At 45.7% G+C, this 27,709-nt stretch overlaps 4 protein-coding genes across 5 annotated transcripts; all 4 read left to right on the plus strand.

Moving 5' to 3' along the window:
- The first annotated feature begins 328 nt into the window (after positions 1–328).
- On the plus strand, positions 329–7,853 carry pfkmb (phosphofructokinase, muscle b). Its single transcript, XM_047026223.1, has 22 exons — positions 329–613; positions 1,828–1,901; positions 2,103–2,180; positions 2,831–3,020; positions 3,149–3,314; positions 3,401–3,445; positions 3,599–3,707; positions 4,306–4,401; positions 4,504–4,596; positions 4,858–4,983; positions 5,089–5,153; positions 5,239–5,302; positions 5,376–5,522; positions 5,687–5,757; positions 5,861–5,948; positions 6,076–6,228; positions 6,309–6,473; positions 6,582–6,643; positions 6,751–6,862; positions 6,966–7,065; positions 7,147–7,252; positions 7,387–7,853. Exons 1-22 carry the CDS (start codon positions 529–531, stop codon positions 7,520–7,522), a joined length of 2,331 nt encoding a protein of 776 aa, XP_046882179.1. The 5' UTR covers positions 329–528; the 3' UTR covers positions 7,523–7,853.
- A 968-nt stretch (positions 7,854–8,821) lies between these two features.
- On the plus strand, positions 8,822–14,387 carry itgb7 (integrin, beta 7). 2 transcript variants are annotated; one of them, XM_047026332.1, is made up of 15 exons: positions 8,822–8,960; positions 9,077–9,180; positions 9,664–9,859; positions 10,013–10,183; positions 10,342–10,583; positions 10,707–10,862; positions 10,946–11,041; positions 11,144–11,233; positions 11,403–11,546; positions 11,670–11,860; positions 12,297–12,505; positions 12,745–12,955; positions 13,067–13,251; positions 13,380–13,540; positions 13,805–14,387. In XM_047026332.1, exons 1-15 carry the CDS (start codon positions 8,846–8,848, stop codon positions 13,871–13,873), a joined length of 2,340 nt encoding a protein of 779 aa, XP_046882288.1. In that variant the 5' UTR covers positions 8,822–8,845; the 3' UTR covers positions 13,874–14,387. The 2 variants fall into 2 exon arrangements, with proteins under 2 accessions (XP_046882288.1, XP_046882289.1); XM_047026333.1 differs by having other exon boundaries at positions 9,104–9,180.
- A 142-nt stretch (positions 14,388–14,529) lies between these two features.
- Positions 14,530–25,554, plus strand: espl1 (extra spindle pole bodies like 1, separase). The gene is made up of 31 exons (XM_047025999.1): positions 14,530–14,948; positions 15,122–15,424; positions 15,516–16,259; positions 16,354–16,455; positions 16,555–16,666; positions 16,762–16,889; positions 17,058–17,251; positions 17,438–17,680; positions 17,772–17,916; positions 18,049–18,208; positions 18,296–18,435; positions 18,572–18,706; positions 18,820–18,936; positions 19,029–19,200; positions 19,347–19,475; positions 19,742–19,898; positions 20,033–20,142; positions 20,271–21,421; positions 21,520–21,925; positions 22,032–22,184; positions 22,305–22,518; positions 22,789–22,991; positions 23,094–23,221; positions 23,331–23,453; positions 23,560–23,709; positions 23,795–23,962; positions 24,059–24,163; positions 24,269–24,384; positions 24,495–24,578; positions 24,689–24,853; positions 25,120–25,554. Exons 1-31 carry the CDS (start codon positions 14,868–14,870, stop codon positions 25,319–25,321), a joined length of 6,540 nt encoding a protein of 2,179 aa, XP_046881955.1. The 5' UTR covers positions 14,530–14,867; the 3' UTR covers positions 25,322–25,554.
- A 147-nt stretch (positions 25,555–25,701) lies between these two features.
- Positions 25,702–27,406, plus strand: pfdn5 (prefoldin 5). Its single transcript, XM_047025349.1, has 6 exons — positions 25,702–25,801; positions 26,206–26,308; positions 26,411–26,442; positions 26,654–26,728; positions 26,841–26,946; positions 27,044–27,406. The coding sequence occupies exons 1-6, from the start codon at positions 25,736–25,738 to the stop codon at positions 27,121–27,123; spliced, it is 462 nt and encodes a 153-aa protein (XP_046881305.1). The 5' UTR covers positions 25,702–25,735; the 3' UTR covers positions 27,124–27,406.
- Positions 27,407–27,709: the final 303 nt, after the last annotated feature.

Genomic DNA, 27,709 nt, shown 5'->3' on the forward strand with positions numbered 1-27,709 from the left:
GCAGATCATTGAATTAAGTTGCATTGGGTCTAACTTTGGTAGAGCATCATTAGACTGCAGATCAAGAGGTTGCAGCTTCGAATCCCCCCGATACATCACTATGGATCAAATCCACAGCATCTGCATTCAGATGTATTCTGTAAGAACATGACAGGCATTTAATTGAATAAAGGGGTATGCTATTGGGAGTTTTATATTTAGGCTAGTGGGAGGAGACAGAGAGACATAGTGAGAGAAAGAGTGTGTGTATCCATGTGTGTGTGTGTGTGTGTTTAGGCACGTGGCTAGTACATGCCAGCCACAGAGTAGTTATGCTGCACTCCCTGTCCTGCTCACTTACTTTCCCATCCAGGCAGAGAGAGTGAGTGGACAGGGTTAGACAGACAAGGAGACTCCACACCCATAGACTGGGCAGAACAGGATCAGAGCCAAACCTTCTCTGACATCTTCTCCTTCACTTCTGTCTTTTTATTCTGTCACCATCTTTTCCTGCAAGCGTTTTCTAACACAGGGACCTCCGCTAGGACCATGGCACAGACAGCTCACGTGGACCCCACCAAGATGGGGGTGGGCAGGGCCATCGCTGTGCTGACCTCTGGGGGTGATGCCCAGGGTGAGTAAAGGAGCATCAGGGGGGTAAACAATGGTGTGCAAGGGGGCATGTGAGGACTGCCTGGGCCAGGTATGGTCATGCTCACAGGGTGATTGAGCTGCTTCTGCCAAGGCACACCTGCCTGGGAAACTGGAGTTGGTTCCCACCGTCAGAGCAGAAGCTGTTGTGACAGGGAGGTGATGCAGAGAAGGGTGGCTTTGTTTTATTATGTTTTCAGGGGGTAGTATCTGTTTTAAAGTAGAAATGTGGCATTTTGTCAAGTCATGGAAATGGCTGTGACTTGCTTGCGAGTTCCCAGTTGCCATATAGATCCATCTTATCATATAGATCCATCTTATCCTATAGATACATCTTATCCTATAGAAACATCTTATCCTATAGATACATCTTATCCTATAGATAGAAAGGACAGCATGAACTTCATCAGCTGAGGTCACCCGAGCCACAGTGTGGTGGTCAGGGATACTCCCCCTTGACCTTTTGCCTAATATTGAAGATCTAAACTCTGACCTTTGTGATGTCTGATGCTGACCCGGTATGACTTTCTGATCTAGTTGGAGCCTGTCTATGTGTGTGTGTGTGTGTGGGTGCATGCGTGTGTGCGTGTGTGTGGGCATGTGTGTGGATGTGGGTTTGAGGAAGCTGTCTGTCTGCATATCTTAATGTTTTAAGGCTGTCTTTCTCTCTGTCTCTCTGTCTCTCTTACTCTATTTCGCTTTCTTTCTCTCTCTTACCCTCTGTTATAGGGTATCTAATTTTAGATATGTGACCTTTCTGTCATATGTCTATGACATGGTGAGTTGGTGATTGGAGTGGAGTGCAGTACCCTCTAAGTTCTCTCCCTTCCCTCCCTCCTGTACACCTTTCATACTCTTGCTGAAAGAGGAAACTCGCCTGGCACCCTCACTGTCATACAATCCACAAGCTTTGCCATTTAGACTGAGACTTGTGTGTCGAGGCTTCAACTGACAGAACTATGTAAACAACCCTGCCAATTCCACTGAACACAGACACACTTAGGCAGTTACAATTACTGTACCAGAAAGATTTACAGTAATGTACCATTTTACACAAAGGGGATCTCCATGAAAATCTATTTATGTTAAGAAGGATTCAGCCACGTTTTAGTTTTGACTGTGTAAAGTTTTTATTGCAATGACAGGCCTAGTATAAAGTATGATGAATCTACAGACCACACAACATCTGTCCCTCAGGTATGAATGCAGCTGTCAGGGCCACAGTCAGAGTTGGCATCTACACTGGAGCCAAAGTCTTCTTCGTCCATGAGGTCAGCTTTACAACTCTCTCCCCCTTACCTGCTTTACCCAACCACTTACAGTTTGCTGACTGGATCAGTGGGTGATGAATCATATTAAAAGTACTTCTTCATGATAAGGTCCTGTCCTTGCTCATCAACTGTGTTCTGTGTCTGTACAGGCCAGTGTTACTCATCAACCTGAGCATTCCAGTTGTGTTGTGTTGTTTCCAGGGTTACCAGGGCCTAGTGGATGGAGGGGATAACATCCGTCCTGCCACCTGGGAAAGTGTGTCCATGATGCTGCAGCTGGTGAACACACACACATCTACACAGGAACACACACACATCTACACATGAACACACACACATCTACACAGGAACACACACACACATCTACACAGGAACACACACACATCTACACAGGAACACACACACACATCTACACAGGAACACACACACACATCTACACATGAACACACACACATCTACACATGAACACACACACACATCTACACAGGAACACACACACATCTACACATGAACACACACACCTACACACGAACACACACACATCTACACATGAACACACACACCTACACACGAACACACACACATCTCAGATAGCATCACACTCGCCCTTTTAGTCACCTGTCCCGTGGCTCTGACCATGTATAATCTTTTCATGGCGGTGCTAGGATGTGTAACTTTATTAGGTATCCAACTGGTGGAGTCCCTTAACTCAAGGTGCCATTCAAATGGCAAGGTTCACTTCAACAGATGGACTTAATGGTCTTCAGAAAGACCTTCTCCCTCTCCCTCTATTTCTATCCCTCTCTCTCCCTCTCTTTCCATCCTTCGCTCTCCCTCTCTTTCTATCCCTTTCTCTCTCCCTCTGTCCCTCTCTCTATCGTCTTTCTCTAGCTTGTTTTTTCACAATGTAATACTTTGCCTTGCCTCAGGGTGGCACTGTGATCGGAAGCGCCCGTTGTCAAGACTTCCGCACCAAGGAGGGACGTACCAAGGCTGCCTACAATCTGGTGAAGCGAGGCATCACAAACCTTTGTGTAATCGGTGGGGATGGCAGTCTGACCGGTGCGAACCAGTTTCGCACAGAGTGGAGCGAGCTGCTGGCTATCTTGTTGAAAGCAGGTGAGATGCCTTCAGTACAGCACCAAAACATCAACGGACATCTCTATATCTGCCCATCACTCGAACGTTAAGGAATACTCTGTTGCAGTTCTCATGGTCATCCTTTTATTTATCGTCCACCACACCAGGCAAGATCACAGAGACAGAAGTCAAAAGTTCCTCCCACCTGAACATCGTAGGCATGGTGGGCTCTATTGACAACGACTTCTGTGGTACCGACATGACCATCGGCACCGACTCCGCCCTGCACCGCATCATTGAGGTGGTGGATGCCATCACCACAACAGCGCAAAGGTACACACACACCCCACGCAACATAGACATGAAGGAACACACACACAGATACTGTGGTACACTCACACTTGAGGATCTGTCCACAGCCACCAGAGAACCTTCATCCTGGAGGTCATGGGCAGACACTGCGGGTGAGTTCTCCTTGTGTGTATTTGCTTATTGTACTATATCTGGGTGTGTGTGTGTGTGAAGGTTGTTTGTACAGGGTTGCAGCTATGCCTTTCTCTGTGTATGTGTGTATGCGTGTGTGTGTAGCTACTAATCTTCCCTGCCATCTGACCCAGGTACCTGGCCCTGGTGACAGCTCTGGCCTGCGGAGCTGACTGGGTGTTTATCCCAGAGATGCCCCCTGAGGAGAACTGGGAGAAACATCTCTGCAGGAGACTGACTGATGTACACCACTTTCTACTATCCTATACTCCTTCTCACTCTCACACTTTCCATCATTGTTCAGTCTCTCCCTCTCTCCTTTGCCATACACATTATTTGCGTGGTTTTAGGGAATCAATACCATCGTGTCACAGTCATTCAAAAACAAAAGATGACTTCTGTGACAAGAGTAAATGAAAGCATTTTTATATGACATTGCTAAATCATCTCTCCACCTCATGTCCTATACAGACATAACTGAAAAGATACAGTACTCAACATCAGCCCAGTTGACTAGTTTATTATTTGGCTAATGTCGATCACACTTTGAAGAACCTGTCCTTACATGTTCCACATTACATGACCATTGGGGATTCTCTGCCATGAAAAATATCAAAACATCAAGACATTTGGGATAGCAGTAAACAGACCACATTTATCCAATAGCATTGCAAGGCAAGACAATAGGACCCATTGGTTATGAAATTGTGGTTAAAAAAAACCTGATTAGCAAATGTGTTTTTTGGAGAGATAAAGATGATGTAGTAATTTTAAATCGGGTGTTACAGGGCTAAGGCAGCCAAATGGTAAATATTGTTCAGTGTACGTCTCTCTCTCTCAGCAAAGAGAGCGTGGTTCTCGTCTGAATGTCATCATCGTTGCTGAGGGAGCCATGAACCGTCAAGGCAAACCCATCACCTGTGACCTGCTCAAGCAGGTGAGTGAACACAGCAGGTACACGAGGCACTTTCATCATGACATTATTGTAAATGTATATGTATATTAACTATGATTAGTTTGTTTTTTTATGTGTGTGAAGCTGGTGTCTGAGAGACTGGGATTTGACACCCGTGCCACCATCCTGGGACACGTCCAGAGAGGCGGAACTCCTTCTGCTTTTGACAGGATCCTGGTAACCTACACTGCTTCTAGAAAATTTTACATCTGTTCAATGTATAGGTCAACAGCTGATTTGTCTGTTTCACTGGCATCTATTAATTACCAATAGGGTTCACGCAGTCTCTCTTCTCTTCCCCCCTTCCCTTTCCCCTCCCCTCCCCTCCCCTCCCCTCCCCTCCCCTCCCCTCCCCTCCCCTCCCCTCCCCTCCCCTCCCCTCCCCTCCCCTCCCCTCCCCTCTCCCTCCCCTCCCCTCCCCTCCCCTCTCCTCTCCAGGGCAGCAGGATGGGTGTGGAGGCAGTGATGGCCCTGCTTGAGGCCACACCAGAAACACCTGCCTGTGTGGTCAGTCTGTCTGGTAACATGGCAGTTAGACTGCCCCTCATGGAGTGTGTCCAAGTGGTGAGCTGACATTAGTAAACAGTATGTCCTCCCTATTGACCAAACGAAATACAAATAAAAAATACCCCATTCCATTATTCTTAATGATACTTTTTCCCTCTTCAGACAAAAGATGTAACCACAGCCATGGATGAGGGAAGGTTTGAAGATGCTGTCAAGCTCAGGGGAAAGTGAGACATATTTTCCCTTTTATATCTCTTCATTTTCTACATTATTAACTATTTTGCAGACCTCAAACTATGATTTTAATTTCAGGAGCTTTGAGAACAACTGGAACACTTACAAAATGCTTGCTCACGTGCACCCCCCAGAAACAAAGGTGAGTAAATATAAGTATATTATGTCGTCTTTTTGTTTCGTGCACAAATTCGAATGTATTTGCCTCTTTTCAGAGCAACATCAACATAGCCATAGTAAACGTGGGCGCTCCCTGCGCTGGGATGAATGCAGCGGTGCGTTCAGCTGTCAGGATTGGCCTCATCCAGGGACACCAGATGCTGGCTGTACATGATGGCTTTGAGGGCCTGGCTTACGGTCAGGTACATCCTGGTTTTCATCATAGAGTATTCTCTGTCTCTCTGTCTTTTTCTCTCTCTTACTCTCCCCTGCCGTTTCTCTCTCTCTCTCTCTCTCTCTCTCTCTCTCTCTCTCTCTCTCTCTCTGTCTCTCTTTTTCTCATCACTAAGTAATCCTTCCCCTCCAGATTGAGCCCATCTCCTGGGCTGGAGTAGGAGGTTGGACTGGGAAGGGAGGCTCTATGCTTGGCACCAAGAGGTATGAGATCTCGATGGAACATGACAATTTGCCACTGGGGTTTGTGTGTACATCTGTGTTTAGGTTTGTGTGTGTGTGTGCGTCTTTGCCTTCTCTTGTGAAGGTCCTTGCCGGGTAAGCTGATAGAGGAGATCAGTCTGAACATCGCTAAGTTCAATATTCACGCTCTGGTCATCATTGGAGGCTTTGAGGTGAGAGCTTCTAAAAGAATTCCCTCTGATGATGGTTTGTCAGTCCACTTTCATCATGTTTATGTATTTTATAAATATATAATTATATAACTTACGTCATACCACAAATGACCCCCCTCTCTGGCAGGCATTTCTGGGTGGTTTGGAGCTGGTGCAGGCCAGGGAAAAGTATGAGGAACTGTGTATTCCCCTGGTGGTCATTCCTGCTACAGTCTCCAACAACATCCCGGGCTCTGATTTCAGCATTGGAGCTGACACTGCCGTAAACACCATCACCTCGGTCAGAGTCCTACGTACACACACACAGACACACACATGCACACACACACACACATCTTTAAATAGGCATTTCTCTCTCAGACTTGTGACAGGATCAAGCAGTCTGCTGCAGGCACTAAGAGGAGAGTGTTTATCATTGAGACCATGGGGGGATATTGTGGCTACCTGGCAACCATGGCCGGCCTGGCGTCTGGAGCTGACGCTGCCTACATCTACGAGGAACACTTTGGCATTCATGACCTGGAGGTCAGTGGTCACGGGATGGAAGATTGGATGGATGAAGGGATGGATGGATGGAGGGATGGACTGATAGAAAAGCCATGTACATCTGTTTTGACTTGTGTTGATGTCTAGATGAATGTGGAGCACCTGGTAGAGAAGATGAAGACAACAGTGAAAAGAGGTCTGATCCTTAGGTGGGTGAAGTTTGTGAAGACAAACTTGTTTTCTTTGTTTCTAGAGCTTCTTTTACATGTGGAGTGGAAACCCACATCTGTCCGCTGATTAATCCTGTTCCCAACAGGAATGAAAAATGTAACGCCAACTACACCACAGACTTCATTTTCAACCTGTACTCAGAGGAAGGCAAGGGAGTATTTGACTGTAGGAAGAACATCCTGGGCCACATGCAGCAGGTCTGACTGACCACCTCCTTTGTTACATTGTTGTAATTTGACCTCTCTTTCTCTCTCACGCTCACAAACCATACTCCATTTTTCTTTCTGTTTCTGTGCTCAGGGTGGAACCCCGACTCCCTTTGACAGGAACTTTGGTACCAAGATGGGGGCTAAGTCTGTTCTATGGCTGACTGACAAGCTGAAGGAATGCTACAGACATGGTGAGAACAGACAGGAAATCGTCTAGATTGAACAGTCCCTTTAACAGCCTGATGCCTCTTGACGGATGTGTGTTTCCCTAGGTCGTATCTTTGCCAACTCTCCAGACTCAGCCTGTGTGCTGGGCATGAAAAAGAGGTCCCTGGTATTCCAGCCCCTGGTAGAACTCAAGGACCACACCGACATTGAGTGAGACCCTCTTCTTCACATCTCTTCTCCATCTCACTTATCCGTCGCCTTAACATTGTACCTGTGATATTTGAAAAGTTGTATTATTGCCATGCCTTCATCTGTACTCCTCCCTCCTTTCTGTCCACCTTTAGACACCGTATCCCCAAGACCCAGTGGTGGCTTAAGCTGAGGCCCATCCTGAAGATCCTGGCCAAGTACAATATCAGCCTGGACACCTCAGAGAACGCTCACATGGAACATATCATTAAGAAGAGAACACTGGTTTAGATGTTTTCCTCACACACACACAAATATATTTATATATATCATAATTATTATAATTATCATCACTATGATCATCACCATCTCTGTCAAGAGGCTGGAACACTATTATAATTACTCACTCAATAGGACAAGTGTAATGGTTATAGACACTTTGTCTTGTGGAGCCATATTATCGTGTGTGAAGGTAAAAAAGCTATTTGGCATTATCTCTCCACTGTATAGCAGCAGCACTCTGCAGCCGCCTGCCCACAACCTGGTACTTCCTGTGTTCTGCAGACTTACTGTGCACCATAAGTAGCTTCTGGTCCAAAAATAAAATTTAATTCTTCCACTATGATTGAGTATGCTTCTTTCTTTTAAATAATGTCAACAGTTTCTTCTTTTCAAATATGACTATCAGTGATTGTCACAAACTGTATTTACTTTCTACAATGGATTGTTTAGCCAAATAGCATTGGGTGGTTCTGTAGAGTGAGAGTGATGATGAGTGATGACAACCACATGTTCGTCGAAACTGAAAAGAGGAAAGAAAAGTACGAAACAGGAAGACAGTTATCTCAATCAGACACGCAAAGTAGCTCTCACTTTATTCACTCACGTATACAAGTTTCAGATTTGAGATCCAAATGTTTATTGAATACTGACTCTGAAAGTACTGAAATATTGAATCTTGTTAAAAAAAGAATCCAGAATTATTTAAACCAGGTTGACTGCTTCTAGCAGTATTGTTTGGTTTATGCAATGTAACATTTTAAGTGGAATAGACCTTCAGGACCTTTTCACAGTATTCTATTTACATCACATGTACTATACTTTTTAATTAGTTTGACATTATTATTAGTCAATGAGTCTGCTTTTTCTCAGCTTGTTGGCCAGACATGCTCTTTCTGTGGTCAGAGATCTCCGTTACAGTTGCCTGATATGTGATTCATGGTTTATCACGACATTTACGTTTAGCAGGCGTTCTTATCCAGAGTGACTGACAGTGAGTACTGGGACATTCCCCCCAAGGTAAGTAGGGTGAAGTGCCTTGCCCAAGGACACAACGTCATTTAGCACGACCAGGAATCGAACCGGCAACCTTCTGAGTAATAGCCCGATTCCTTAACCGCTCAGCCATCTGACTCCAATCTGCCCTAAACATGCCAACTTCCTCAACAATTTCTTCTTGCTCAGAAATTGTGAGGAATATGAAATACAATTTCTGAAATATCTGTAGTGAGTAGACCATGCGTTTCCATTTGCAACAAGTGACGAACACATGTGGTATGTGGTCTGTTGAATGACAACCATGCTCGTTGTAGAGGAAGTGTGCCATTCCTGCATATGCCTCTGTACACGTGTCTCATGTCATTCTCTTGTACTACTTGTCTCTTGCCGTGTCAAGACATGATCAACATCTTCTTTCTAACCATCATTCTCCTGCACTCTGTGGGACCAGGTAAGTGCCTTCATTGCTCTTGTATTGTTTACTTAATTACAGAAAAATACTTAAAGCTCCAACAGATTCCCTTGTGCTATGTGCATTGTTGTGTATGGGCTATTCTCTGACCATAGTCACACTCTGTTTGGATGGTGTGCCAGGAGTCCATGGATGTGTGCCTCAGCAGAACTGTTCGGAGTGTATGAAGAGTCCGGGATGTGCCTGGTGCAAACATAAAGTGAGATTCTCCTAATTGAAATATAATTGACTCAGGATAACCCCTCTGTACTGTAATGTGCCTGTACTGTAATGTGCATGTGTTAAACAAGAGCCATTTGATCCAGTTTAGAATACTTTTTATATAAGACTTTCAATTGTGGAATGTACTGTCACATTAAAAAGTGAACGTCTGCCTGTCTGACCTTTTTAGACATTCATGTGGTTGGATGTTTGAATGATGTTACATGTTGCCCCTCTCTTTGTGGTTTGCTGGCTATTACATACAGAGCCAACTTCCTCATTACTCATAATTTCCTGTCTAGGTTTCACGTCAGCTTTACATGCAGTACACAGTGTTCTCACTCCCACACACTCCCACATAATATACTACATTTATATATGACAAACAATGCATTTATGTAAGACATGTTATGTATATATAATAAAACCAAAGAATATAAAACCAAGAATCTTAGATCTCCCTCCATTATGGTGTTACCAGGACTTCCTGAAGGCAGGTGAGTCCAGTGAGCGCAGGTGTGACACAGCACAGTCCCTGATCACCAGGGGTTGTGAGAAGGTCGACCTCATGAACCCCCTCCCTGACTACACCCACTTGAAAAACCAGAAGCTGAGCAGCGACATGGACACTGTGGTGCAGCTCTCTCCACAGAACCTTCATGTTAAACTAAGAATCGGTGAGTTGTCACAGGTATTTCTACAGGCTAGTATGTGACTAAGCAACACTTGTGGAAAGCTTATAATTAATAAGCATTGAAATGGCCAGAAAATCTCAGGTTTGATACATGTCTGATTCTGCTGCTGAAAACATGTCCATTGACCGGTCCCAGGTGTCCCCATTGAGTTCAACGTGTCATTCAAGAGAGCTGAAGGCTACCCTATTGACCTCTACTACCTGATGGACCTCTCGTTTTCCATGAAGGATGACCTTAACATGATCAAAAACCTGGGAGAGGACATCCTCAAAACTCTCCGCAAGAATACCAAACATGTCCGAATTGGTGAGCTAAGATCCCTAACCTCAAAATGTTAGGTTTGCAAGTACAAAACATACATCCAAGTAAAGAGTCAACGATGTGTGTATAGACTACTACATAGACATGCGTGTTGTGCCATTATAGTTGAACGACTCATCTGACCCTGCTTCACTGTTTGTAAGGCTTTGGATCATTTGTGGACAAGGTGGCCCTGCCTTATGTTAGCCAGTTAAAGGCCAAAAAAAAAGACCCCTGTCCAAGCCGATTGGACATCTGCCAGCCAGCCTTCAGTTTTCAGAACATTCTGGCCCTTACTAGAGACGCAGCGGAATTTAAGAGGATGGTGAGCAAACAAAGTATCTCTGGGAACCTGGATTCTCCTGAGGCAGGCTTTGATGCCATCATGCAAGCAGCAGTCTGCCAGGTACACAAGGCTGTCCCATATGACCTCACATGACACTATTGCTCTCTTTCTGTCTTTCTCTTTCACAATTCTCATACTCTTATCGTGTCTTATTGCCTCTTCCTTCTCAATTTCTGTCTGCAGGATGTAATTGGTTGGGCCAATGTCACAAGAATTCTAGTCTACACATCTGACGACACATTCCATTTTGCTGGAGATGGAAGTTTGGCAGGAATATTTGAGCCTCATGATGGGAGATGCCACCTCAATGGCAGCGGCTTCTATGATGGCACTAAATATGTGGGTCATTATCTGCACTTTTTTGTTAATGATAATAAACTGACAATATTGTTTGACTTGCATTTACTTGGATGTGTTTCCAGGACTATCCCTCTGTTGGGCACCTGGCCAGGGTCCTCTCATCTAATAACATCCAGCTCATCTTTGCAGTCACTGAGGACAGCGTTTCTGCTTATCATGTAAGCCCCAACACAGGTTCTACTGTACCTTGTTGTACCTGAGAAAGAGTTAAGGGTTGCTGAACTTCTTATCTTTTTTGCAAAACATCCTCCCTTGTATAGGCATTGAGTAAACTAATCCCTCAGTCAGTGGTGGGAGTTTTGAGTAACGACTCCAGCAATGTGGTCCAGCTCATCTCAGAGGCCTACAGAGTGAGTATACAAACATGTGTCTGTCGGTCCATCTCTCTTTCTCTCTCTCTCTCTCTCTCTCTCTCTCTCTCTCTCTCTCTCTCTCTCTCTCTCTCTCTCTGTCTCTCTCTCTCTCTCTCACTAAAACATAGGCAGTCAATTACATATTATTTGTGATTTATATGGACAGAACCTGTCCTCCACCATCCTGCTCGAGCACCAAGGAACCCCCTCAGGTCTGGAGGTGACCTACAAGTCTAAATGTGCTTCTGCTAACTCCAGCCCTTCCTGGCAAAAGAGAGGAGAATGCATGAATGTCAAGATCAATGAACAGGTTTGTCAATAGAGGATTTTGTTGGTGGAAGGGGAAGTAGACCTATTATGCAGAGCTACTGCTCTGAAGCTGCAGGTGGAGATCAGTCTTGTTGGGTCATCTTCTGTACTCTTCCACATTCAGGTGGACTTTACGGTGCGGTTGACCAGCAACCATTGTCTGAATGGGAATAAAGAGTTTTATTTGAAAGTCCAAGGCATATCTGAGACTGTCAAGGTGTCTGTAGAAACCCTGTGCGACTGTGATTGCGGCGACAAAGAGATAGACTCCCAACACTGCCACTACAATGGGACACTCAGCTGTGGAGCCTGCAGGCAAGTACCCTATTAATGACTAGGAGAGATAACACCTTGCCTGGCTCTTCCGATGCAGAAATGTTATATCAAGCAAAGAAAGAAACAATCATTATAGATAAAACCATTGAAAGGCTTTTTTAAAGGTGTCATATTTATATGTGCACAGTCAAAACAAATTATTATTGTTATTTAATCTCCTTTATTTATTGTGATTGTAACAGTTAGAGTGAGAGGGACAGAAAGGCAGGGAGAGAGAAAGAGAGAATGAGGTGCAGGCAAAGGCCCAGGCTGGAATTGAACCTAGCCCCTGTCAGAAGGCCTTAGCGTGTGTGATACTTGCTCCACCTGGTGACCCGCCGCGGCGCCCAGATGAGATATATTGAACAATATTTTTCATAGTATATTCTCAAACCAATGTTAACTGAATCTGTTTGATTAACTTACATCCCCACAGTTGTAAAGAAGGACACTTGGGCCAGAAGTGTGAGTGTATGCAGCCCAAAGACGACGATGTTTCCTGTTACCAAAATAACTCCACGCAGCTCTGCAGCGGGCATGGAATCTGTGTGTGTGGCAAGTGTGTGTGCCAGGGCAACTACCGTGGAGAATTCTGTGATTGCGATGACAGTAGCTGTGCTAGACATGACAACAAACTCTGTGGGGGTAAGTAACAGTAAACCTGCATCACATCACACAAAACAAATAATTTGTATTATAGAAGATATTGAAAATATACTATATTAATGACAGTAACGGTTGCCATGAACATCCTGGAGCATGATTATATTGTATGATTTATAATCTCTCATATGGATTTAATTGTGTTTCTAGATTAAATAGACTAAAGATACCCTTTTATCACATATAAACTAATATTGACTAGAATATCTTGACTTCCAAAGGAAATGGGGTCTGTGAATGTGGAAAATGTAATTGTACTACAACCTTTGAGGGCTCTGCATGCCAGTGCTCCACAAAGAAAGACCAGTGTATGTCAGATGACAGTCTGCTGTGTAGTGGACAAGGAACATGCCAGTGCAACAAGTGCAACTGCAACAAAGACTTTATCGGAGAAAAATGCTCAATGATTCCCACTGCATGTCAAAAGTTCAAGTAAGATGTTTGGTACCACAACTTGAGTAATGTCACATAACTGTTAAATATACAGTTTTTTATGACATCACAAATGCTTACAAGAATGTATACCTTTTGTATTGCTTTCAGGGAATGTATGACTTGCATATTGGAAAAAGACAAGGACAACCATAAGAGCTGCAATACATCGTGTGGCTCAGTGACACCCACTAAATCACAGGGACCTGAGCAATATGTTTGTGTCACTGAATCCATCTCATATAAAGTGGAGCTGTTAAATGGCAACATTGTCATTTTATACACAGATTTGCCAAGTGAGACCTCAAGTTAACATCTAATAATAATCATATAGAAATCTGATATCCAAGTCTGCCATGTTTTTTTCTTCTTTATTTCCCCTTTCTGATCAGAGGTAATTCAATATCCTTTTCCTCCTAACCAGGTACTATTGACAAGACCCTGGTAATTATTGGAAGCTCTGTTTCCAGTATCATTTTTATCGGCATTGCAGTGATCCTGGTCAGCCGGCTGCTGCTGGAGCTGCACTACCGCCGGGAGTACAGCAGCTTCCTCAAAGCACAGGAGGAAACCGACTGGAAAGATGTAAGAAACATGAGTGTATACAGGCCCTTGCAAAGAGATAGCTGGCCAATTTCATTTATTTTTTCGTTATTTTTATGTAATTTATGAGTAAAACATGTGAATTGTTGCTTTCAAGTCAAATAATGTGTAACCTCATGTATCCCAAAAGTTGTTAAGTGTTCTTTTAAAATGAGTTCTCATTACAAGCATGGTACATTGCCATTTGCCCATGATGCATTACTCAGAATATAACATAACTTTTCTTGTATCTTTTTCATATTTTAGACCCACAACCCCTTGTTCCAGGATGCCACTACAACAATTATGAACCCCTTGCACATTCAGGACGGTTAATACATAGATATCCAATCAAGATGTTAAGCAATCACATTAGAAAGGGCATCTCAGCAGAGAAACCTGATACAGAGGAAAATAAAGTCAGTATGTTCATGGTGGTTCGGAAACAACTGAATAATATCATCATATACAGTTATTTTACTCAGCACCATGTTGTAAATTAAGTTGTTGAGACGTTTTATTGCATCTATATATTCTTGGCATTTTCTGCTTTATTTATTTTGACAGTGACAGAGAGAGAGACAGGAAAGTCACCCTCCTCTTTTTTCTGTTTGCATTAAAAAATTACAAATTAATAATTGTACCATTAATTGTGGTCACAAATTGTGATTCACAATTAATGGTCATCTGACCATTTTCCATATTAAATGTATCATACTTTCTGTGCTGCCTCCTGTGTTGAATGTGATTGCCGAATTGAAACATTGTATAAATTCAAGTATTTCTGTCAGAAGCCCATAACAAATACAATGTATGACGTCAAATTGTTCAATAAAATCCATAACATGTTTTTAATGGAGATTTTTCACATGAAAAATATATTATGATGGATGGTAAAAATCGAAGATGGCGACATAAAATGTCCTACAATAAACTACATTACCCATCCAGCCCCTTTCCACTTCCGTTAGTATGCGGATTGGCTACAACATTTATTTCAAAAACCGTGCGCGGGGGACCTCTTGTTTTGGTTTTACCATTTTACTCAACTACCAATGGCAATTTTATCATATGTAGCTCGTCTAACTACTGTTTATTGAGATTTTTTTTCAAATCGGGCATTATTATGTAGCTTAGTCACTATTTTAACAGTTGATTATATCTCTTCATAATTTAATGTCAGTAGCACACATACGAGTCGTATGGATAGAAACTGCTGAGCTACTAGGTTAGCTGGCTAATACAGTTAGCAGCCTATCTTGTTAAAATTAACTGATTGGCGTAACGGATGATATAGTTTGTCTTAGTTAGTTACGTTTTCAGTTACAAAATGAGGTGTCTAAAGGTTGACGAGTACATAAAGCGGACAGCGTGTTTAAAAGAGACGTGTCTCCTACATGAAGATTTGGAGGTGAGTTTTCAAGGAAGGCAGCTAGGTTAGCAACTGAAGTTTGTTGTCACGGTCCTTCAAAATCTTATTCAGGCTTTCACATTTCATCTTTAATTACAATATAGGTGGAACACATTTGTTATTATGGAGTCAGACTGCAGTTTGTTAACACAACTTGATTTGTACTATTACAGACGTATGTGAAGAGTGGACCAGGACCACAAGGTCGCACTATATGTGACCGCGTTATCAGGGCCTGTAATCAACAACTTGGAGTCGGGGCTCTAGACAGAGATCATACCACCTGCTTGATAAAACTAGTGGAACTTGCCCTCCACGGATATGACGTTTCTGGGGAGCTTGGGTCTCAAAGCAGCCCCTTGTACATGGAGAAAATTATCTTCCACATTCTCAAGAAATTGGCCACACTGGGAGTGCATCCACCCTGTAGCCACTTGGGAAACTTGCTCCACAAAAGGCTTGTTCCAATCCCACAGGTAAAGAATAGATGTACTGGTACTTTGTATCTTGGCTCTATTTATGCTTCATCTCTGTTTCTCACAGTGTGTTTATCCATGTCCTCCACAGACTGAAGACTACTGTGTGCTTGTGCGCAGCTGCTTTGCAGTGCTTTGGAATGCGCTGTCAGGTTCCCAAGATAAAACCTCCTTAAGCCCCAGAGACAAGCTGCATTATCAGATGCAAGCTCTTAGCTTCCTTCTGCTGTTGGACAGGGACAAAACATCCTCCCCCGCCTGCTCCAAAGCCCCGATGTACATTGAAGATGCACTAACTGAATTTGAGAAGGGCAGTGGGACGCTGACAGGGCAAGATGCCTCTTTCCTGCTAAAGGAGATGCTTACATATCTCGCGGGTTACTGGACCATGGGGTGCATTGGGGAAGGTGATGGGGAGCCCTTGAGGCAACCTTGCCTTCCTACTGTCTCTGAGGTGGTGTTGATGACATCTAAGCTTCTTTGTAAGGCAGGTTACTGGGCTCTGGCCTCAGGGCTGGTAGATGAAGTCCAGGGCAGGGATTGTTCTAGCTATCCTTACCCAGCTATGGTTCTTGGCAGATGGGCAGTAGACATCCAACGGTCGCTTAGTTCTGGAGGAGAGTGTGGACAAGCTTTCACAGAATGTGCCCGGACCCTCCGGTCTCTTCCTGCTGCCCTGGGCGTGCGGGAAGGCCATGCGGTCTTGGAGGGGTGTAGTATGGTGGTGTGGGCTGTGGAGGCAGGACAGGGCAAGGGCCTGAGTGGACCAGTGCTCCTGGCCTGGTTCTCTTGTCTGGAGGAGCATCAGGAGCTAATGATTAAGAGATTACAAAGGGTTAGTGTCAAATATCTACAGATCTCTTTGAAATGGGTTGTCTGTTGACTTGCTTTACTACTATTTTTTTTTTTTTGTGGGTTGTGTCACACAGGAAGATGCATCGCAGTCTGAGAAAAACAGACTCCAGCAGTCCCTGTGCTTCAGCATGTATCAAGGCTTTGTATTTACCTATGACAGTATGCTGGCCTCACAGGTAAGGGGCTTTGTACTTTGTCAGGGGCTCTGGCCAAACAAAGGCTGATGATTAACTCTACTCTACAATATATTTGATGGTGTATTGTTGTCTGTTCAGCTGGAGAACACTGTAATTCTGGACAGAGTTTTGCTGTACTGCCAGGCCACTGCTGGCCGAATGATGACTGAAATTCGTAAACTGCCCAATGATGGCATCTTTGTCAAAGCAGGTATTGCATTTTACTGTTTCAATACTGTTAGAACATACTGGAATCACAGCAGTCTTGTGATTTCATTGTCGGTGTGTGTTTCCTTCTCTCCATAGTCACTGCTGTGAGTAACCTTGTATGTGGCCTCTACAACCGCCAACTCTACAACCAAGCCTTCACCTTGGTGGAGATCCTGTGCCAGGAGCTCTGCAAGAACTGTCCTGAATCTCTCTCCATTGATAGGGTAAACTAAGCATATGGCTTAAGATGGTTACACTACATAATTGTAGTGCATTGGTGATACATCTGTCAGACCTTTTAGAAGAGTGACAGGGTGTGCTAACCAATACATTAAATCATTGTGCTGTCAATAAATCGAATAATAAGCAACATGTCATTTGCCCTCCTCCAGGTAAATCGGCCCTTCATGCTAGCGGTGCAGAGCTCTCGACGGGGGGGCCATCTTGAGAGGGCCCTGGACTGGGTCATCATCTGGCTGCAGGTCCTGGGAGAGCGAGTCACAGAGCACATGACAGAACCCGTGGCCCTGTGGGTCAAGACCAAGGCCGATGCAGCCCGGGCTGGCCAGGAGGACACACGACTCAGGTGACAGTCTGGCCCAGATGCATCTTGAAATGTACACTGTCTATGATTCTCTCTCTGATTTATTCAGCTGCTTCTATGGAGAGTTAGTTGATTGCTTACGTGTAGATTATCCTGTACATATGCTAAAATAAACTCAAGGATTTATGCTGGGAGGAGAATGACGTAACAGTGTCCTGTTTTGGTTAGGACGCTGCGTGACGGTTTTGGTCCTGACGTCCCTGCCGAGGGGGTGATGCTGGGCCTCCTGGAGGAGGAGCTGAAGGCGTACAGGGAGTCTGCTGGGGACACCACCCAGGAGCGCTACAACACACTCTGCGACCTGCTAGACATCTGCCACGAGGAGAGCACACACACACAGCTTCGCGCTGTCTACCTGTGTGACATGGCCCAGGTGGTGTGTTTCCAGGACTTCAGTGAACAGACTGACTGGTTGGTACTTTTTGTCATTCAAGTATGAATATTCTTTAAACTCTGTAAACGGATGTTTCAGCTTCACACTTGTGTTCTTCCATTTGAAAAGCTCTGCAGTTGATTTTACACACGAGTCCCTGCGGCTGCTAGAGGAGGAGCCTGAGACAGTAGAGAATGCTGATAGGCTGAAGGATGATAGGGCCCACGCCTCTCTGTGGCTTTACATCTGCACCCTTGAGAAGAACCTACAGGAGGTGAGCGATGGTCTGGCTAGTGGCAAATACTCTACCCAGCTCTGACCACTTCAAATTCATTTAGTAATTCTTTTATATAATTGTACAAAGTTTGGTCTGTTGCTTGACTGACGTGTTTGTCTCCTCGGTCAGGCCATGGAGAAGGGGGGGAAGCTGCGGGATGTGTGTGAACAGGCAGGGAGCGACACCATACCTGTTGCCACCAACGACCTGGACTATGAAGACAAGCAGAAGCAACAAGATAGCCACCTGGTGTACGAAGGCCTACACTTTAACCTCGCAGACGAAAGCAGTAAGACCATTGCAAATACACATGCACCTGCAAACACTTTTACTCTTTGTTCAGTCAATGACGGAGTGTGTTTGTGTGTGTCCTCAGAGCGGCACCAGCCTCTGGACAGAGCCTTGGCTGAGTGGGCCTCTTTGCTGCAGAACCAGAAGGTGCCATCTGTCAGAAACCCCATACAGACCTGTAGTTCCATTGGCCTCACTGCTGCCCTCTACAAACTCCTGGGCAAGGTAACAACAAGTACTTTTTTTAACAGATGTAGGCCTAGATCTGATGATCTGTTCCAAACAATCAACTTATTCAGAGTTGCCATGTAATGGGATGTTTCAGAAAGCCTTTAATGACCTTTGACCTGTCCTTTGTCAGCCTCTGCAGGCTTTGGAAGCTTACCAGCTGGCCATTGGCCTCTCCAGGGGTCTGGGTGACACCCAGGGCTGTGCCACCTCCCTATGCCACTCTGCCAGACTGCTTCTGGAGCTGGGGGCCCCAGAGCTTGGAGAGGTAAGTTAGACCTTCACAACTCAATTAAATGGTGGGCACATCGTTTCAGAAGTGCCGTGAATGTCCATCTGCATGCATGTGATGGGCTCACGTAGTTTCGTTTCTTGTTTCAGTCCCAGCTGGAGCAGGCAGAACATTGTCTGGGCCCCAACCCCTCTACTGAAGGAGCATCTCCTCTCTCGGTCATGGCCACTCTCTTGAGAGCTCAGCTTTGTTACAGCACAGGACAGGTAACGCACCAACACGCACACTTACTATGCCTGAAACCTCCTCTGATGCTGCTGACACCAGCCCATTTGATCCCTTTCTTCTTGGGTCTCAGGTGAAGAGGGGAGTGTCCTACCTGTGTGAGGTTCTGAGAGAGGTGGGGGAGCAGAGGCATTCCAAAAGCTGGTATCTTCTGCGTGCGAGAGCGCTCCAGACCTGCAGCGCCTACCTGAGTCTGGACACTGGCACTTTACCGGAGGCCCTGCGCCAACACATCACTGACCATGGTGAGCACTACCGTACACTCATACCCTACCTGGAAGGGCTCCACATGAACTTCTACTTTGTTTCTTGCTGTGAGCTACAGAACTGAGGATTGGCTGTCTTTTATGTAGGTTTGTGTTTTTATTGTTTGTGTCTCGGTTTGTTCTAGGTCTGAAGAGCCCAGACGTCGTACTCTATGACAGTCTGAAGTTGCTGTGCAGCTTGCTGGTCACTCTGGTGGGGAATGGTCTATATGGAGCCTACAGCAGCAGCATGGAGAATCACTTCATAGACCAAGGTACAGATGGCTGCTTTTCTATGTGGGAGACCCTAAAGACCTGGGCATGGATGGTTTTTATTTCTCCCTTATGGCTTTTGCTATTGAAAATACTCAAGAACTTAAGATAAGACATCCAAGAGAATGACTGAAATAAGATGGTCCACCTGATATTTGTGTATTCACTTTCTATCATGGTGACAGGCCGCCACAAAAACATTAATGTATGGGAAACACTGCTCTCCTTCTTTCTTTATATCGTCCTCTCCCTCTCTTTCTGTCCTCAGGTGATAACCTGGTGTTAAAGTGGCAGCTGCTGTCTGAGCTGCTGGCGTGCTCTGTGAGGATGGTGTATGTGAGGAGCAGCAGTGGGGCCGTGCATGAGGCCAAGCTCCAGTGTCTGGAGGCCCTCAAACTAGCCACCAAGCTGCAGGCCCTCAGCCAGTATGTACACTGTGTTGAGTTGACCTCCTTTTCCGCACAATGGAAGGGTGGTTGGTCAGCAATCTAATCAATGGCTTGATTTAACAGCTGTTTGGGATGATTTGAGCTGACTGTCCCTGTGTGTTCTGGTGTAGGTGTGCTGAGCTGCTAGTGGTCAAGGCTGAGCTGGAGCTGATGAAGGGAGAGAGGGAGGAGAGTGGCTTTGACCTGGACAAGGTCCGGAACCTGCTGGACCTCTGCACAGGTCAGTCCCACTTACATGCACCCTCAAGGGACAGTAGACATTATATAATTGAGTGAGGTAAATTTAAGGTTATTCCGACTTCTATATGTTTTACATTAGTCGAATCGATTTTGTTTTGTTTCTTTTAGACTTTGCTAACCAAGAGAAAAACACTAAAGTGAAAATCAAGCCTAGGAAAGGCTGTCCAGCACAAAAGCTCCAGTCTCCTCTCCTTAGTTCTGAGGAGGACTGTAAAGGCTTCCTCAGCACCAGGTGGCTTCCTAAGGAGCCAGTGGAGCAGGATCAGGCCAGCTCTCCTCCTCTCAAAGCCAGGGCCCAGCGCTGGCTCTCCTCCCTGAGCCACCAGGCTGACTGCCAGTGCCCCTGCTGCTCCGAACCCAGCCTGGGCCGCGTCACTGCCCGCTGGGCTGCAACCCAGGCCGACCTAGCCCTCCAGCAGGGCCCCACGGAGCGCCGCTCCTCCCGCAAACTCCACTTGGCCACACTGGCTCGTTGCAAGGGGGTGACAACCAAACTAGGCACCAGGTTAGCAAACCTTGTTCCCCTCGTTGGGGCCACCAAGGCCCCCTGCAAGCCCACCCTTCTGCAGGATCTGGTGGGTCGCGTATATCTTTGCATGGCCCTGTCTGGTCTGGATCTACATCAGGAGAAAGCCCAGGGAACCTGGAAGGTCTTGGAGGCTGGCCAGGCCTTCCTAGCCTCAAAGCCCTCTCCAGAACTAGGTCCCCTGAGGGCTGGCTTGCTGGGGGCCAAAGCTCTGGCCTCCTGCCTAGCCCTGGCTGCACAGAATCACTGCCCCCTGGAGGAGCTGTTCTCCCCTGCTTGGACATGGAAGCCACCTAAAGAGGCTGTGGAGCCAGACCACAAACCCCAAACACTGCCTCCACCTGTCTCTACAAAGAAGCCGAAAGACCCAGCCATCCCTTCCAAGACCAAAGACCCCAAGAAGGCCAAAGACTCTGTCTCAAAGATCAAAGTGTCACTGTCCACCACTGCCACCAAGCCCAAGTGTGTGGTCCCCAAGACTCCAGTGGCAGTGAAGCCACCTAGAACCAAGTCATCTGTTGGAGAGCACGGCTCCTTTAATTTTGATACAGTGGTCCCCATGGTGGTCTGCACCCCTGTCCAGAGGCTCAGCGCTCCAGCCTCAGTACGGAAAGGGGCCGTCAAGCCTGCCCTCAAAGTGCCCTTCATGGTCTATGAGGAAGTGTCCCCAGTTCAGGACAAACCCCAGCCTGTACCTGCAGCACCTAAACGCACCAAGAAGTCTCGTTTCAAAGTATGGTATCAACATTGTGTTTAATATTCATGGCGGTCTGCCAACTTGCTTGTTTGCCTTTCAGTTGGTTTCTAATGGGTTCTTATGTCCTGCCTTAGGTCGAGTTTAGTGATGAGAGCGACCCAGAAGCTGACCCACACGTGGAGGTCAAGCAGAAGGCAGAAGCCTCTAAGAAGCGCCAGGCCTCCACCAGAAAAGCCTGTGTCCTCAAAGCTGCCCCAGAGCCACCTGTCAAGGCGGCCCTCCCCAGGAGGCCTGCCAGAGGCAAGAAGAGCACCGTGCTGCCTTTGTCCTGCACCTCCTCGGAGGAGGAGGGCCGGGGGGCGGTGACCCCTACTCGCACAGCCAGGAGGGGGAGGTCCAGAAGAGCACCGTCTGGGCCAGAGGCAGGAGAGGAACCAGAGAATATGAGGACCATAGAGGAGGAGAATGAGGGAACACTGAACTCCAGCATAGAGGAGCTGAGAGCATCGGACACTGAGACTGAGGAGAACAGACTGGCTGGTGAGAACTTGCTTGAACACTTAATGATCAGTAGTGCATTAGCAGTGGCCAGTGATGTTAAACATTTGCATTTGTATACAACTTTCTGTATTTCTCCTCTCCACAGGCATGGCTGTGGATGCCTCAGACACAGAATTTGAGGTCTTGCGGAAGGACCGTTGTGGGGACAAGGAGAGGGACTTTCTGTCTGAGCTCAGGAATGGAGGCCACCCAGCGGGAGCCCTGCCAATCCACCACCCTCACCTAACTATTGGGCCAGGTGAGCTACAGGCTTCTGCAGGCCATGGTTACATGGAAAACCTCAGTGCTTCAGATATACACACAAAGAGGAGTTACTTCAAGTTGAACCTTGCTGTCTCCTTCCTTCTTCCCGTCCTAGGTGACCTATCTATGGAGGTGATCCAGTCTCTGCTGCTCACAGCCTGGCTGGCCCTGCAGCACTTCCCCCCGCCCACCCTCTATCCCCGCCTCTGTGCTCTGCTGGCCCTGTCTATGGGGCAGCAAGACCCCGTCACCACAGCAATGCTCCATGCCCAGTCTCTGGGGGTTACCAGCCGACATCACATGATCCGCCACTTGGCCAATCGCCTCAAGTGAGTCACTTGAATTGAGCCACATGAATTGAGTCACTGAATTGATCTCATTCCAAAGCAAGCCCTTTGTTCCAATCATGTTGAAGATATCCATAAAAGATTATCGGTTCACTTTTAGTTCCCTTTCAGTTTGACACTTTCAACAATTGGGGGAATCAGTCAGAAATTGCTTGTCTGTCTTTATCCCCCCCCCTCCCTTTTCCTTTGAGCAACTTTTCACCAGTTTAGAAACGTAATCAATGATGTTCCAATGTTGCATGTCCAACACAGGAAGCTAAAGAAGAGCTCCAGTGAGCTGGCAGACCAACTGAGTTCTCTCAGTCTACAGGAAGCAACTCCCCAGACTGGGGCGTCTGTGGAGCAGAGACTAGCTCAGCTGGAGGACATTTATTCCTTCCCTGCTGCAGACTCCAGTGCCTTTCCCCAACACCACTGCCAAAAGTTCACCACGCAGTTACAAGAGCTGCCCTCAGGTATGTCATGGAGGACAAGCTTTGCAGCCCTCCACAGAAATGTAAGGACAACACTGACTGGTTCCTTGTTTTCTCCCCTTGTCTTCCTCTGTGGCGCTGCAGGGGTGACCGTGTGCGTGCTGTCTGTGCTGGAAGTGCAGCCAGGGGAGATTGGAGACACACTGCTGCTGTCTCGTCTGGAGAAGGGCTCTGCTCCCGTGACTGTCCGCATCCCTACCACCCAGAGAGAGGTGGGAAAAGTAACACTCTCCATCTGTCCACCTCTACTGCTGCCTTCCTCCACCTACTGTCTTACACCATATGTGCGCATGCACTGACTAACTTTCTATCTTACTGTAGCACCCTGTCAGCTGGCTGGTGCAGGAGATGGACAGTGTCCAGAAGGAGCAGAAGGCTGTGAGCTGTGTCTCCGACAAGGCCAAGTGGTGGCAGGGACGTAGGGGGCTAGATGCTCGTGTTGAGGCAAGCATGCTGCAGCAACCAAGCATGCATATTGCCCACAAATCAATCAATGGGACATAGAAACGTGGAAATGCGTGTGAACCATCTCTCACTCTGCTTTCCTCAGAGGCTGCTGGAGGAGATGGAGGGGCTACTGGTCTGCTGGCGTGGGCTCCTCCTTCCCCTAACTTCTGACCCCCAGCTGTCCACCGTGACCCAGAAAATCCACAAGAGCCTCACAGCGCTGGGTGTTGAGATCACTAAAGACATGCTCAAGGTGTGTGCATGTATCGGGTTGGAATCTTTTCTACGGTTCCCATTAACCTTACGTGTCGCCATTAATCCCGTTTCCCCCCCCCCAGGCTGTGCTGTCGGCTTCTCCCCTGTTGTCCCAGCAAGACCTGCGGCTGCTGGCCCACGGCGTGTCTCCAGAGCGGGGTGAGGAGTGTGTGCTTCTGCTGCAGGCTGCTGTGTCTTCCCTGACTGAGAGAGCTGAGCCAAAGGGCCATGTGGTCCTCATCCTAGACAAGGTCGGAGTCCCTGTACTTCTCATCTATGTAATCGAATGGCGGGCTCCTGTAAAGGTAGTGCCTCTTCGGTGACCCATCGCTCTCTTTCCTCTGCAGTACCTTCAGAAGCTGCCATGGGAGAGCATCTCGTGTCTGAGGCCTCAAAGTGTTACACGCATGCCATCTCTCCACTCACTGCTGGGACTCTGTGCTCTGAAAGAGGCAAGAACCAACACGAGCACATCAAATACCACGTACTGTATACTGTGCTCTTTTGTTTAGTTGTTTGAGCTGAGTGCAGCTGACAGTATGCCATCCTCTCCACAGTCTGACCCCGGGTGTGTCCTGAATCGAGGGGTGGACACTAAGCAGGTATACTATGTGCTGAACCCTGATGCCAACCTCGGAGACACAGAGGAGCGCTTTAAAGACTGGTTCAGCAGGTGAGCGGGCCCAGTGGCAAAGTGACACATTCACACAATTGGTACTGCATCTGCCATTGCTCAGGGTTAAATTATTCTGATCAACTTATTCTGTCTCGCTCACCCCTAAGTGAAGGGCAATGGCAGGGTGTATGTGGAGTACGTCCTAACTCTGAGCAACTACAGGAAGTGGTGACGACCAAAGATCTCTACATGTGAGTGGAATTCCATGTCACATTTTTTATCCATCATTTTGTTCTACAGTGAAGTGTTTTTGATGGTGGCCTAGTCGTCTCATCTGTTTCTTTCTCTTCGTTGGTTCCAGTTACGTGGGTCATGGGGCGGGAGCTCGCTACCTTGACGGACAGAGGATCCTGAAGCAGGATCTGAGAGCGGCCTCTCTCCTCTTTGGCTGCAGCAGTGCTGCTCTGGCTGTGCGAGGGGAGCAGGAAGGCTCAGGCATCATCCTCAACTACCTCATGGCTGGCTGGTGAGATGAACAGACTGGTTACACAAACATACGCAAGCTATAAATATAGAGAGCTGAAGTTGTCGTCATAGCTTTTTGTTTGTGCATAAAATGTTTCATCCCGTTCCAATAAGAAAGGGAACGTCAAAAAAAGAGATCTATTTGATTTATTCTTGTCAAGTATATAAATAATTGTGTTCCTGCCATGGACTTAATGAAAGGAAGAGGTACAGATGGATTGTTTGGTCTGGATTTGACATGTTCCATCTCTCCTTTCTTTTATGTAGCCCGTTTGTTCTGGGTAACCTCTGGGATGTGACTGATCGGGACATTGACCGCTTCACCAAGGCCCTGCTGGAGTCTTGGCTGTCGGCTGGCTCTGGGGCGCCCCTGCTTGACCACATGGCCACCTCACGCCAGGCGACACACCTAAAACACCTCATAGGGGCAGCGCCTATAGTCTACGGCCTGCCAATTTACCTGCAGTAGGACTTGAGGAAATGGCAAACATCTGATTGGATAGACGCATTGATACTTTGGAAGCCATGCACTCTTATGTTTTATAACATTATTTTAAAGTTTTATGGATTATTTGCCGGAATGTATTTATTGTAATGGAATGCCTTTCTTTAAATTTGACAGATATGTTTTTAATGTGTTACTTCAATTTCCTCAAGGTATTGATTGATTTTCTCCAATAAATGCATCATAGTTTAAAAAGGCCCCACGTTGGTCTCATTATTGCGAAAATTATTATATTGTTGTACCGTGCTCAACAAAAACGCTTTCCTTTTGCTCCGCACTGCTAGGGGGCAGTGCGGCGTAACATACTCCTTTTTATAGAGAAAGGCGTTTTCTCTGTCACAAAATACTTCCGTGGGTCACTTGTCCCACACTTTCAACATGGCTGTGAATCTGACAGAGCTTTCTCTTCCTCAGCTAGAGGGACTCAAAACCCAACTAGAGCAGGTAATCTAGTGGAACATTGTTAATATATGTGGGTGTGATCTTTCTATAATTATTGATTATACGGGACAAATGTCACTTAAAAGTCCCACACAACAGCGGAATGTTAGCTAGCCTGTGGGCTAAATGGCTAGCTATCTATGCTACCTTATAGTAGAGTAAATTATTGATAGCTGCCAGTTCATTTTCAGTTAGTCCTTACTATTTCCTAGCTAGATAGAACAACTAGCTGGACAACTATTGACGTGTAATTGTGGACATTCAAAATGTTAAGTAGCCTACTTATATTTTCATATTTATTGTACTGGAGTTTCACTCTCCTCAGTCACCATATAGGTTATCTGATGGTCTCCATAAACCAACCAATATAAGTGCCTCTTTCGTTTTGATTTTCCAATGCTTTGCAGGAAACCGAGTTTCTGACCTCCTCAATCGGTCAGCTCAAAGTTGTCCAGACAAAATATGTAGAAGCTAAGGACAGCCTGAGTGTTCTCAACAAAAACAATGCTGGTGAGAAATAAAGACTAGCTTTACACCAAAGTCTTTTATTTCATGATATTGTTTCCAGATTGATGGATCATTGTTCTAACAACTTCTCTCTTTTCTTTTAAGGAAAGGAATTACTAGTACCTCTCACCAGCTCTGTATCCTTGTGTGTTGTGTAAACCAAGTAGGGGTTTCTACAGTCTTTAGATGTTATGTAAAAGGTTGTGTGGCAGTGAATGTAGCCACGTACGAAGCCATCGTAAAGCAAAGTAAGTCGAATTTAATGGGACAGTTTCTTTGAACCTGTGATTACTGAAGACCCATGAGTGTTTGTTTTCGTTTGTTATTTCCCTTAACATCTGCAATTAGATGTATGTTCCAGGAACTCTAAATGATGTTGAGCATGTTTTAGTGGATGTGGGAACCGGATACTATGTGGAAAAGGTTAGAAGAAAATAACTATGATCTATATATATATATAACTATGATATAATAACTTGGATTGCAACAGTTAATTTCTACTGGTGTAACTTTCTCTTCTGAACTATTTGGGTAGAATGTTGGGGACACAAAGGAGTTTTTCAAGCGCAAAATCGACTTCCTCACCAAGCAGATAGAGAAGATTCAGCCAGCCCTACAGGAAAAGCATTCAATGAAACAAGGTAAATGTCAAAGTTTTATGTTCATACAAAAATGCAACAACTCTAATTAAAATGGGACAATATTGATGCATGCTGTCGTCTTTTCTATTTTTGATAGCTGTGATTGAGGTGATGAACATCAAAATCCAGCAGCTTCAAAGTCAACAGGCAGCACAGTCGGGAACCACCAAGGCTTAATATCTGAGAGAGCTGGGGTCTGCTTTCTCTCCACAGGAATTTGTTTTTTAATTTCCATGCTCTACTACAGCATTATTGTGCAAAATTAAATCATAATGTCTGTAACTGAGGATCAGACTTTACTTTTTCTTTGTACTGAAACACACATAAGATCTGTATAGTGTTACGATGGTGGTCTGTTCATGCTATTTGGATGTTGAGTTTGGGGATTGTGTCCCAACAATGTAATGCTTGTTTTACTGTGCAGTTCCTAAAAAATTGGTTATTAAAGATTGTAGTTAAACTGTTATGTTAAATCGAATATACTTAACATATAAATTAATAACAGCAAGTTTTCTGGACATTGAATTTCCTAAAATCAACAAATGCACCCCATCCCACAGTTGGTATCCTAAGAACACATTTTTATACATAGGCTCTTTTTGGGAGCCTATGTATAAATATCAGAAAGAAAAGTAGAACTATAACGCTGCTTTGAATAATTGGTGAATAAAGTTCATAACTGATCAATAAGCTGCCCAGGAAGAACATAATGCAATTTCGCTTGTATGTGATGCCCGGGTCACATAAGTTTATGCACATGATG

This window comes from Hypomesus transpacificus, chromosome 9 (genome assembly GCF_021917145.1).
Source record: "Hypomesus transpacificus isolate Combined female chromosome 9, fHypTra1, whole genome shotgun sequence".
Classification (NCBI taxonomy): domain Eukaryota; kingdom Metazoa; phylum Chordata; class Actinopteri; order Osmeriformes; family Osmeridae; genus Hypomesus; species Hypomesus transpacificus.